The following is a 13,687-nucleotide window of genomic DNA, read 5'->3' as shown; positions in this document are numbered from 1 at the left end:
CCTTAGCATTTTGTTTATTCTCTGAAAACTGTGTGACCCATCAGGCACTCTAACATGTCCTTCTGTTGCAATTAAAAATGTATTTAAGCAGCATTCTAATCTCACAATGGTCACACACTCACAAAGAGACGCCTATGTCATCTGAAAGGTAATTTGTTGAAAGGCCTTCCGTCAGAATTGAAGGACATGTTCCAGATTCTCTAATGAAGCATCACGGTTCTCAAGTAAAGTCATCCTTGGGAGGCATTTTCCACCCTTAATCTGATTAGACACTATTATGGCTATAATGTCTTTATCTAGTTAGTATATATACATGTGTCATCTGTCAGATCTGTGGGTATTGAACATGAAGGGAGATCCTATTCAATCCTTGATGCCAAGGTGTCAATTAAATTCAGGTATCTCTGGAATTCTTTCAGTGCACACTGGAGGGTTTCTTTTTGTTATAAGATGCCGAGTAAAAAAAAAAAATGAGACAGATGAGATCTCCAAGGTTGGATATGAGAGACAGTCCTCACCTTGCTTCCGAGACCACTTCTAGTTCCTTGTCATATTGACTATAGATGGTCAGGGAAATGGAAGGAAGCAGAAAGATGTTTTGCAAACATCACTGTGGGAGAGGGATTTTGTGATATATGCATTGTACTCCCGAGTGCTTCCTGGTGCAAGGCTGAAGCCCACCTTAGCCTTACTCCTAGCAGGTGGGTGGGCAATTCAAGAGTTCCTAGTGTTCTGTAGGCCATGGGAGTTTCCATAATTTTTCTACTAACCCATCGTATCAAAAGACCATGAATATCAAAAATGAGTCCTGGACTGGGTAAAATTATTATGGACAACACATTGATGGGCGATGACAAATTCATGTGTTACAACTATTGAGGTGTTACAGTTTTGAAATGGGATTCTCAGAAACCTTATGCCTGATGCCAACGTTAGAAGACAGATTTTAAGTCAGGCCTGCCCTTTCCCAGCTTTCAAATGAGGCCTCAGAGGCTATCCCATTATCTCTGCTCCACATCTTCTATGAGGCTGGATTTCAAAAAGATAAGACAAATGACTGTGTTCAGAGTGAAAGTTAGAGACTGTTAACCAAGGTGTCAGTTTCTGGGAAAATGCACAAATACAGTAAAACACTGTATGGATTGATTGGTTTAAAAAAAAAAAAAGGTGAGGGTGTGTGTGTGAGAAAACCCTTTACATGGTGAGTTCTCAAATCATTATAAACTTTCCCATGGAGTTTATAGCCCCTTAAAATGTGTCTACAATGCAAACTAGATTAGCAAAGCTCTGAGCTGGAGAGAGAGCATTTCCCCATAATAGCCAAGAGTGTACGAAGGACAAGGTGTGAGGGGTAGTGCAGGAGGATGGAAAGTTGGCAAGAGAAGCCGGTGTGTAAAAGAAATGGTGATGTAAAAAAAAAAAAAAAAGCTGCAATCAAGAGAAAAGTAATGCAGTGATTTCTTGTGGGGGGTTCTTTTAGGGAAACAGCAAATAACTCTCCAAATAACTCCCAGGGAATTATTTTCTTTTTTACTAACATTAGGATTTTCATTATAAAACAAATTGAGAATACACGTATATCTTAAGGCCAACATTAAACCCAAATCCCTTATACTTTTGTTCCTCCCAAAATCTACACAAAAATTTCCTTAGGATCTTAGTATGCTTCTAACAAGATGGCAGGAAATGGCATAAGGTATCCTAAAACAACACATGAACAAGCTTCAGATAAAAATGTGAACATTAATAGAATTGAAACATGCCATCCCGGTGAACTAAAATTTGCTGTGAACTGGTAAGGCTCCTGCAATGAAAGGCTGGGCATTAGGAAAAGGGGGCACCTTCTGAGTCCGGGACCAAGATTCCATGTTTTTACTGAGGAACTGAAATTCAAAATGAAAAGTATTAGAGAAGAAATGCAAAGCAAGGTCTAAAATGGCCAAGTCACGCAGAAGCTTAGCTCAGTGATATTACAAAAAAGATACCACTAAATAAATGAGTCCTATTTTATTCTAGTCCCTGTTGGAATGAAAAAATTTCTACCACGCTTGACTACATCTAATACAAACTCAAGATGGCCACATTTGCAAAGTACACTTCTTAATAAATCTGGCTGCATCCTGTTTATGCAACTTAAGCCCATGGGAGGTTTAAATATAATTTATACTGACAGATATTTCACAGGTTTATTCTTTGGCTGCTAGAAGACTCATCAATAATTTAAGACCATGACACATTATGTATAATTGTTTCATTTCTTTCCCTTTTGCAAAAAGTCACTCACATTTTAATCATTAAAATTACTCACATTTGTGTCAGCATAGAACACATAAACCAAGAAATGTTCTTGTTAGGAAGACTACAAAAGGAAAGAAGAGAAAAGTCTTACAAACTTTACAAATTCACATAACTATGCAATGTCTATTTTGTAATGCAGGGCAAATGATCCTTAAATCAAAAACACAGTGAACAGCTAAGTGTTTCCATTTTTGTTAAGATTAAAAAAAAAAAACAAAAAAAAAACTTCAAAGGGAAATTTTATTGTGTGAAGTTGAAAATATATGAATTTTAATATATAAAAATTTATAATGTGATTTAACCCTCTATCAACCACGTACTAGCTGGATTGCCTTGGGAAAGTTGTTAAATCTCTATTTAATCTGCAGTTGCCTCAATTCAATGAGACATGTAAATAAACAATCACACTGGTTCTTCGCAAAGAGTAGTAATGAAAATAAAATAAGATGATGAATAAGTGAGTGTACTTTACAAATCATATAAAAGTAAGATATTCTGTACCACCATTCAGTACAGGATAAAAACAGCTAAGAAACATTATTCTTTAAAAATTACTTGACATCTATTTTTAGGGAACTTGCTTTTAAAAGCCTTAGTTGCTATGCCAAAAGTTTTCAGTTTGAACTTTGTCCTAAGTTCAATTTAGCCCCTTTCATAAAAGTTTAAAAGCTTACCCAAGACAATTTCACCCCTTACCCCACCATAAGATGCTCAGAAACCCCTTTTATACATAATCAAATTTAATCTTAACTGCATAAAGCAAACTGAAAATGGAAATCTATTTGAGAATATTGCTTAGTTTCCTCATTCCCAGAATAAATTTTTGCTTTTCAAGTCTAGTCAGTATATATTGAAAAAGTTAATAAAGATGTTGTACACTGTGAAAATCATACTGGTTGGCTTTTCCGATGGGGCGCGGGTGGCGGACAGGGTGGTTGTTATTGTTTTTTAATACTCTTTGTTTCCTGGGTACTTTTTTCTGACTCCCCAACAGGGATTGGCTATCAAATTTAACATTTTTCCAAAGCTCACAAGCAAAGGGATAAACAAATTAAAAGCTGCACATTAAGTACGGGTCAGTTATTAATGGATGCTGAAAGGTAGAAGAGCAATACTCAAAGATGACCTGCCCAAGACCAGTAGTCTGAAAGGGAATGAAAGCATATACTGCAGTTAAAACCCTGGGCTCTGAAGTTAGGTATGTTGAATTAAAAAAAAAAAAAGGTCTTGACTCTTATAGTTGTGTGGCCTTTGAGAAATAATTAATTCCCTGATGCTTGGTTTCTTTATAGATAAAATGGAAATAATAATAGTGTCTATCTCAAAGAGTTGTGAGGGCTAAATAAAAGAATCCAAGGAAAGTTGTTAGAAAAGCACCTGACACAAAGAAAACAGTGAATATTAAACAGTATATGTAATGCAATGTAGAAAAAAATAAAAGGTTTAATATATATGTGTATATATATATATATATATATATATTATTTATTTATTTATTTATTTATTTATTTATTTATTTATTTATTTATTTATTTCAGAGAGAAAGGGAGAGGGAGAGAGAGAAACATCAACAATGAGAGAGAATCACTGATTGGCTGCCTCCTGTATGTCCTCTACTGGGGATTGAGCCGGCAACCTGGGTATGTGCTCTGACTGGGAACTGAACGTGACCTCCTGTTTCGTCATATGTCAATGCTCAAAAACTGGGCCATGCCAGCTGGGCATAAAGTTTCTTTTTCTAACAAAATACTTGACTAGGGAGTTAAACTTCAAGTACAGAGAAATCAACTTAATATTTCTTTTAAAATAAAATGCCAAATGATTACATTAATTCAACTTTCTCATATTGTGCCTTTTCACTACACATGTACACATCACACTACAATACATACATCATATATATATATATATATGTATATATATATGCAATAAATATATATTAATGGCAGGAATGCTATAGAAATGCAGAAATTGGAAATGCAGATCATAAGACTGACCTGTGCACTTTCACAATGAAGCCATTTAATTTTCTAGTGCTTCTGTAAATGTAAATAATTTTGATGTGTGGCTAATGCAAGAAATTGTCCATTTATTCTAGATGCAATGTGGAAGAGAGTCACAAATATATTGCACTACTTAAAGGCACTGTAAACTTTGTTTATCAGATCAGGTGAAAGATAGACATAATTTTAAAAGCACTACTCATTGCTAAGTGGCCAAATAACAAATTCTCAGGGAAAAAGAATCTTTGGCTTTGAGTTCTAATTTATTTATTGTTCTTCAAAGTTGATATACCTCTTAACAATTCCATGGAAAAATAAGTGAATTCTCTAACTTAAATAACAATATAGAGATCTGCCCATATATATTAGCTAATCTTTCCATTCTTGTAAAAGAATGCATTTTTTTTCTTGCTTTTAAAAGTGGTGTCAAATGCATTGTTGGGTACAATCTTCGACAAAGTCTACTTTAAAATTGTATCTGCTTAAGGTTTTTCAACCTCAAGGGATAAGTCTCAGAAAAACAACACCCTGATTTATTTTTACAGATATGGTTAATCATTATTTATTTTTTGTTCACGCAGGACATATGCCTGTCTCAGAAAAAGGAGTTTAAGAGGATTTAATAACATTTGCAAAGACCCTTGAGAGATGTGTTACCAAAGTGTAAATTACAAGCATATTATTAGGCCAGCCTCATTTAACATGAATAAATTAAAAGCAAATGAGTGCCTTTAAAGGAGCAAAGTATTATTTAAAAAATTTAAAATCTGAAATTAAAGTGTTTGAACACATTTTAAATGTTGCTTCTTGCTTTTCCTGAATTAGTGTTCTTTTGAGGTAGTTGAGCAAAGAAAGGGACCCAGTTTGAAAATATGGAAGTGCTAGTTACAGCCATGCTTCTCTCACCATGGATCAGAGCATTATACATGTTATCTGAGAGTTCACATACATCAGAGGCAAACACGGTCATATTTTTTTTCCTTGAAATGAATGTAATCCATTAGACAGCTTTAAAACCCTAATCACTGCTCCCATAAATTGTTAAATTAGAGGAAAGGTTCATATTCATGTGTGTTTTTTTTAATGAATTTTGGACATTTAGCTGTTGAGTAATGATTGTTTGTGTAATGTTTCCACTAAGATAAATGCAAGTATTACTGTGCTTGCTACTTCTTTAAAACTCCTTTGCATTTTTACATAACAGCCCATTTTTCATTACCAGGAAAGGTATGCAATTTGAACCATGCTACTTTTTTACTCACAGTAAATCAATATGTGTCATAAGAGCAGAAAAGGAAGTAATATCACTCGCTATCATTGGACCTTCCCTTAGAGTGAGTCCCAGAAGACATTGCCAGGTTGGGTTGCTATAGCAACAGAGCTCTGGTGGCTCTTTTGCTTGGTTTGTTACAGTGAGTTGATTTTTACCACACTGGTATAATCCTGAAGAATTTTTATAGTAAAGAAGAAATTACAATGAATCAATAACAATGTGTGTGACCTTTCCATTGATCTGAGATGATTTCATTTAAAAGTAATAGAAAAAAGGCGACTCCATAACATTTCAAATCCCTTTGCTGACTTCCAATTAAATTATTCATTGTATTTTCTTCAGGCTCTTTAAATAGTCACACTTCTTAAAATGAGAAGAAAAGAAAAATCCTATCCTGAACCATTAGGGTGTCAGCAGAGACCTCATATGGTTTTGTGTTGCTTTGTTTTTTATGCAAAAGTTTATTTTATTTTTAATTTATTTTATTTTTTATTAAATTTATGGGGTGACCTTGGTTAATAAGATTATATAGGTTTCAAGTGTACAATTCTATCACACATCATCTGTATATTGCATCGTGTCATATGTTCTTACCTAACATGAAAGTCTGCTATAAAAATGTCCTGGAATAATATTAATCCACTTAAAAAATATCTGCAATTAGCAAGAATACTCAACAATACTTAACTGGAAATACAGAAGATTTATCTTCTGAGTTCTATTAAAAAATATATCAGGACAGATAACAATACATCTCATGGTGTACAGATGCTTAAATGGTTTTGAGTATTACACTAGAGAGGCCATATAAAGCTTTTGAACAGTGTCTGGCATACGAATACACACCTAATGAGTATTGTTATAATTGTAACAATACACATTATATCCCTTTATTGACAGTAGGCACTATTGATTATGCAATTGCAATGCCTTTTGTGTTCTGAATATTTTTAAAGTAAAAATGATATAAGGAAACACTACTATATAGTTGGGCCTCAAATATTGTGTAAAAAGGTGCAGCTCTTTTTCAGAATACTAAGCTTGTGAATAAAACCTTTGCATTTAATTGACATGCCACAGGGAACTAGCGTGGAGTGGAGTGGATTATGGGTTTGGGAGTCAAAACTTCAATTTTGTTTATCACTCTACTTACTTCAGACTTAGTCTCTCTAGGTCTGAAAAAACAAACAAACAAACTTATCTTTTCACTTGTAACAAAAGGGTGAAAACAATTTCCCAGTTTTGTGGCAGAGGGGACTCAGACAGTGTATAGAAAGCACTTGCTAAAATGCTCCCCCCACACATGACACTTTTTAATTTTAGCTATTTTTCCTTTAAAGGGTTTCTAGTCATTTCCTTGAATCATAACTTCCAAACAGAACTTTAAGGTAAAAATGAATATTAAATTCAACATTTCTTGGAAGTACTTTAATATATATGGGTTTTAACTCCAGCCAATGTTGAAAACTTTCACTTCAGTATAATTCTATGTTATAAATTAATTATTTAACTTGGTTCAATTGATAATTCCTTTCCCAAAGTATGTTTTCATAACCTCCTAAGCTCAGGATGATGCTCTGGGGAGGGTTAAAAGAAAAAGTGGGTGGGCAAGGGCCAATTTCTATGGTCAGTTATGGTCAGACACATTTGGAAAAATGCTACATGGTATATTTCACTGTATACTGTGGGATTAATAGTTCACATTAGTATATTCATCCCTCCAAGAAATCCCAGATAATACCAGTTAAACAAATCAATATTGCTTACTAGTAGAGAACATAAATTCTAGAGTTGGCCTTTGAATCCCACCTTCACCACTTATTAGCTTATGTCTTTGAGAAGTTATTCAATCTCTATGTTTCCGCTTTCTCATCTGTAAAATGGGAATGGTGACATACCAGGATGAGATGAGATCTATCACGTGCTCAGACAGAGGCTAATGGAATCAACTATCGGTAATAAGAGTGAAGAAACTTGTTTAAACTCTTTTCCATAATAACTCCTCTTTATAAATAATACCTTTGAACATCTTCTGGAACTATTATTCCCTGGAACACACAATCTCACAACCTAGGACCCCGCTCGCTTGCTATTGTGCCAGAAAGTCTTATTACCAGAATATTAGAGCAACAATGGTAAGTGTAAAGCTCTTACCCTCAAAACATTCTATTCCTTAGAGCCATTTACAAATCAATGTATCATATTAGCAAAGATCAGTTCATCATATTAGGTTATTTGCATGTCCCTAAAAATTTAGCTTTAAAGGAAAAGGATATCCCGATTAAAGCTTTCATGCCTAAGAGAGAGAAAACTGAGTACATGTCTCAATTATGGGGTCTGCAGAGAGAAGGAACACTTTACAGATGTTTGCATGTTTTCTAGTACTAACCCAAAACAACTGGAGTGAGTTTTTGAAATGGAGAGATAAAATAGTAAAGAAAGATAAAAGGTAAAAGCATCAGCCAAGGAAAAAATATGCTATAGTTCCACAACAAAAACGCAAAGTCCTCCCTGGTCTATACACATGACTCCATGAACTTCCCTACCCTTGGCCAGAGGACCAGATAAGTGAACAGTCAGCTCATTAATATGACCTCTTATGAAAGTCCTTTTATTTAATCTCAAGTCTGCAACTGTATCAGGTCACTGACTTTTCTTCTGAAGAGTTCCTGTTATTAATGTCATCATCAGAAGTAAATGCTCACTCATAATTTTATGCCCCCAACAATTAAAAACTTTTTTCAATGATTCCTATTCTCTTCTAGTCTTAATCATAATTATAAACATCATTTCCACAAAGTGGCATTTTGAATATGTAAATACGATTTCCAAGTCTGTCCCCCACAACCCCCCCCCCTAAGGATACCTAGACGTCTTTTAAATAAGTCATTTCCTAGTACCTGAGTGGTTGTAGTCTTCCATGACCAGATGTGCAATGATCTCTAGTTGTGGTATTGTATGACAAATTTCTTCCTTCATATAGTTCTTGTTTTCTTTTAGATTGTTCGTTTCAAACATCAGCACACTTCAGAATCACCTGCAGGGCTTGTTAAAACACAGGTGGCTGGGCCCCACCCCCAGGGAGCTTCTGATTTAATGAGTCAGGGTGAGGCCAAGAATCTGCACTTCCAACAAGTTCTCAGGTGATGCTGATGCTGCTTATCTTGGGATCCCTTTTAAAAGCTACTGTTGGATTATTTACATGGAATATTGTCACCATGGAATGGAGGCTGACAAAATAGCATCGACCTTTTTATGGCATGTGGAAACCTTTCCCACTAGCTTATACACAATCATATTGCCAACTGACTTCTTGAAAGCCTGGGTAGACACCAACTAACTGAATGAACAAATGAACAAAGTAAAATTCTTACTTCTCTTCTCCTCAAATAATGCCATTAAGCCTGAGACCCTTCTCTTTATATTTTAAAGATATATACCATAGCGAAATGGTAATATCCCAACCTGTTACCTAAGAAATCAAGGAGGTTTTAGCATCACTGTCCAAATTCAAAGGTCACTGAAAAATAACTGAAACATTTTTATCTTGGAGGAAAGTAAGTTTGTATCTGCACAACAGATACAAATTAGCTGCATTTATCTTGTTGTCTATCAGATTGGTCAAAAACACTGTTGCTCATTAGAAGATGTAGAGCAAAAATGTAGCTTTGAAAATTATTTTTTATAAGCTAGAAACAATTCCCACTCTGACAGGGGATTATGAGCATGATTGTCTAAAAGACACAGTCAAAAACCTCAGAGATTTTCTCTTATACTATTGGATTCTTTATAGTTGGGTATAGATTAATCCCTCACCTTGAAACGAAGACATATGCACATAAGCACACATGCCTACATAAGCATAGGGTTGCAGCTAGATTAGTGCACACTAGGTAGCCATGTAGGTGAAGGGTCCATGCATACATTCTCTAGAAACCCACAGAAAAGACATATGTTTAGCAAAGATATCCTCTGTAGAAAATGTCTTCTGGGCTCTTTTTTAATAATCTGCTGACATTCTTATATTTCTCATTCTTACTTGCTGTCACAGTGTATCTGTTTTAATGTTTAAAGAGAAGATGTATTCATATACATAATAATCATAAAACCATATATAAGTAAAGTGATTGGGTATTGTCAACAAACCTTATAATTTTCTTAGGAATGAAATTGTTAAATCTAGAGTAAATGTGTTACATACAGACTTATTAAGATAATTTTGTATTTATTAATTCTAAGAGAGTTTTTTCCTGAATCACTGTTTTGATAACTGTATTATCTTTGTGTAAAAGCTAAGTCAACAGTCTTAACAACAGCCTTAGAAGACAGAATTGTTCTTTGCATGGCCAGTATCATCATGGCTATACGAAGACACTGCCGTTCCCAGGACTGACAGAAAACTAGGGGACAAAAGCTAAGACACCATATATATTTCATTGTATGTATATTTTATATAATAACAATAATATGCATAAGTGCATCTACTTACTATGTCTTATATAGTAAATATGACCATATTTAGCAGCTTCAAAAAAGATATGAAAAAATTTAAAATATGCCAATGTGAAAAACGTAAGTTTAGGAAATGCTGAACTGCATGTAGCCCCTGTGATGTTGTTATTCCCTAGTGTGGGTGAGAAGTTGACTACAGCGCACTTACTACTTAATCCAGGTGTTCATAGAGCCATAAGGTAAGAAACTAGCAGCAACAACCATATGATCATTTAAAAACCAGTACCTCTGAGGGTTTGGGGTGTTGTTTTTTAGTAATAACTGCCAGTTCCTTGTAGTGAGTTCGTGCAGAATAGCAATCAATTAAATATAGTCCCTGCCACAAATCAAAAGGACTAGCCAAAGCCTGTACTCCTCACTAAGACGGTATTAGTTCCTGCATTCAGTGAACAGAAGGATGCGGGGAGAAAATGGGCGATGAACAGTGTCTATGGCTTGCCTGTGAAATTTTAATTCCTAAACTCCAGGGACTGGGGGGTAAAAGCCATGAGGGATAATTAAGAAACAACAGAGGAGCCTTTTTGGAATCACTTTCCTCCATCAGGGTGAGAACAGACCCCTGGCAAGCCAAAGGATAAGAATTTCAATATATATTAATAGATAACTTTCTTTTTTGACAAAGTTTTACCTTCTGATTTAAGCAGTCATATAAATATTCCTTTTTAATAATTAAGATATGAAAAATAACAGGTTAATTTTAAAGGGAAATCTGTTGGAAAAAAAAATAGCTCACATTATATGTGGACAGTGCATAATGAGAAAAAGTGAATAACTAAAATTGATTAAAACATCCGGCATAGCAGCATGACACCATGACTTGCTGGCCAGTCAGTGAAAACCATGTCACAGTTGACTCCCTTATTGCAGGCTTACCTGGAACACTGGAAGCATGAAACTGAATGTGCACAGTATATGCTGCTGTAACACACTGTATTTAACTCAAATGCTATCACTAGGGAAGTTGATGCAATTTTTTCCAGTAAAGAAAATCCCAAGTCCTCTATAAACAACACATGCACAGATTTTACCAAAAGGAAACCATTTTCTGAAAAGAAAAATGGCACACCAAAAATTTTCTTAAACATTAAATGCAATGTAAATTTATGTTATTCATAAATACCGATATCAAACTTGTTGACAATTGACTAAATTAAAGACCAGACACAAATAAACATATAATAGCTACACACATATATGTATATATTTTTAGCCTACAGATATTGGGTTACAATAGAAGAAAATGTATCTAGTTTATTAATCATGTGTTTTGTCAACACTTCGATCATAAAAGGAATAACTTTTAACATGAATTAAACCTTGCTTTGCTTCTAGGTTCAAGGATCTAATATTCTCAAGGAGCCTGACTCACAATTGACAAAGGTCAGCATAGTAAAATTTAAACACATCTTTGGAATGACCAAATCACTTTTTTTAATGTACTAAAGGGAAGGCAGGCAGCGTGGCTAAAATGAACCTGTATATTATCCTTATAATAAGATACAAGAGAACAATAAGCATTGATGGGGGCAACTGTTTATCCTAATGAGGCCACTCTCCCAGATTTGTACCAAAACTCTAACACTGACCTATTATATTCCTTTCATTGCTATTCTAAAATATCAATTTTTACCCAAAATTATTTTAAAAACACACACCAAAAAACACTGACCTAAATTAGATTTAAAAACTGACTGACATTATTTTGAAGGCTAATTATGATCAAACTTTTCTTCAAATAACATGATGTAGAACATTAAAAATCCGTTCACACAAATAAATTTCAGTCAAAAGTTGAAATTAAGAAAATACTGCGCAGGCAAAATTTCTACTGGGCCATCACTGTGAGTAGTGTTTAGAGCAGTGGTTCTCAACCTGTGGGTCGCGACCCCTTTGGCGGTCGAATGATCCTTTCACAGGGGTCGCCTAAGACCATCCTGCATATCAGATATTTACATTACCATTCATAACAGTAGCAACATGACAGTTATGAAGTAGCAATGAATATAATTTTATGGTTGGGTCACAACATGAGGAACTGTATTTAAAGGGCCAGAAGGTTGAGAACCACTGGTGTAGAGTATTCATTGATTGTACTAGAAGTACGCACTCAAATATTCTGCCCTACAAAATAAAATAACAAGCAAGAAATTTGTAACTTATTCAAAAGAAAAGAGACTATAGCTCCTCTGAAACCTAATTGCTGTTATTTAGGTAATGACTAAAAACTATGGTGGAAAAATATACTTATCAATTATAGGAATGTATCAGTGCTATATTTTCCATTTTCTTATTTCTCAGAAGAAGAATTCTTGGTCTTATGAAAAGTCTTATTTTAAGAGATTATGTTTTCTTGATTATTACCAAAACAGATCACAAGTGAAAGACTTGAAGTGTGACTTTATTGAGCCACTAATTATCTAATCAGATATCTAATTAGGACAATTGTAAAATGGAGACCACCAAATCATTCATTGGCATAAGTCCACATTTCTTCATTCACTCAGAAAACTAAGTAGTAAATGTCAGGCATTATTTAGCCCAGCCATTGTAATGAGCTTTCATTCCCCTCACCCTGGTTCATAATCCAAACTTCTTTTAAAAATCATGTTCAAATAATTTGAAAATTGCCAGGACCAACAGGATGATATTCCTGAAGTAGAGATATGAAAGATCAGGGCAGAATGTTGATTTCTGTTTCCCATTGGGGATATCTGTGTGTGGAGGGTGGCGGAGGGGGTATTCCTTTGAAACTGAATGTATAAACAAAAATGAATTTGTTGTTTTTTCTTTTCCTCATTCTACTTTATCTCTGTGGTCTATTTGGTGTGCATGTTTGGGTATATGTAAAAAGAGAGAGAGAGTTCTATTTATTTAGCCCTCAGCAGTAATTATGTGATATGTTTTTAAATGTTCATACCTCGTGTCTTCAAGTCCAACTGTAACCACCATAGGGGAGGTCCCTGCTTAGTTACTGGTCATACTTTCCTGTAACCCCCACTCAAGTCCTGAAAGTCTCATAAAGGATAAGGTATCATGTGAGCAGTAAAACTTTACCCTAATGAAGAGGATCTTTTCTCCCACTCGGTATCTTCCTTGAGAGAGCCTCTCCACACAGAATTTGTTTGGGCATTTGCAAGGAGGATCCTCAGAAATCCTTTTCACCTGAAATAGAAGAGCAAGCAAGTTCATTCTCCAGTTCATTCTCCTTCATCAAGTCCCATTTAGATTAATCTGTTCTGTGGGTTCAAAGGCCCCTGGACCGGGGCCGCTTTTATATGTGTTCTGTATCACACTATGAACATGATATGAGCAGCTGCGTCCTAACCATGTGAAGATCAGGCCTGGAAAGCATTTTCTGAAGGCCAATAACTGCACTAAGGCACGAGCTGGGTCATGACAAAGAAACGATGCTGGAGGATAATGACAAGCAAATCAATTCGCAGTGTAAGAATGAACCTGAGTTCTCTCATTGTGGGAGAATTAAAAAGACCATGAACATTGGGTTGCCAAGATAAATACATTGAAAACTAGAATAGAACATATGTCAAAACTGTGCTTCCTCGTTGTAATTTAACAATATGAATTTTACCCATTTCAAAAT

The 13,687-nt window shown here is 34.9% G+C and overlaps 1 protein-coding gene across 2 annotated transcripts in view; it reads right to left on the bottom strand.

Moving 5' to 3' along the window:
• GAS2 (growth arrest specific 2) overlaps nucleotides 1-13,687 on the bottom strand; it is a 119,978-nt gene that overhangs the window by 30,013 nt on the left and 76,278 nt on the right. For both annotated transcript variants that reach the window (XM_036325670.1, XM_036325671.1), the window contains one exon: nucleotides 13,141-13,248. In XM_036325670.1, the coding sequence (XP_036181563.1) occupies nucleotides 13,141-13,248 (108 nt within the window). The remainder of the gene's footprint in view (nucleotides 1-13,140; nucleotides 13,249-13,687) is intronic.

This window comes from Myotis myotis, unplaced genomic scaffold (assembly GCF_014108235.1).
Source record: "Myotis myotis isolate mMyoMyo1 unplaced genomic scaffold, mMyoMyo1.p scaffold_m19_p_10, whole genome shotgun sequence".
In the NCBI taxonomy this organism is placed as follows: Eukaryota; Metazoa; Chordata; class Mammalia; order Chiroptera; family Vespertilionidae; genus Myotis; species Myotis myotis.
Note: the sequence above shows the minus strand (reverse complement) of the source record. Positions and strands in the feature narration are given on the sequence as shown.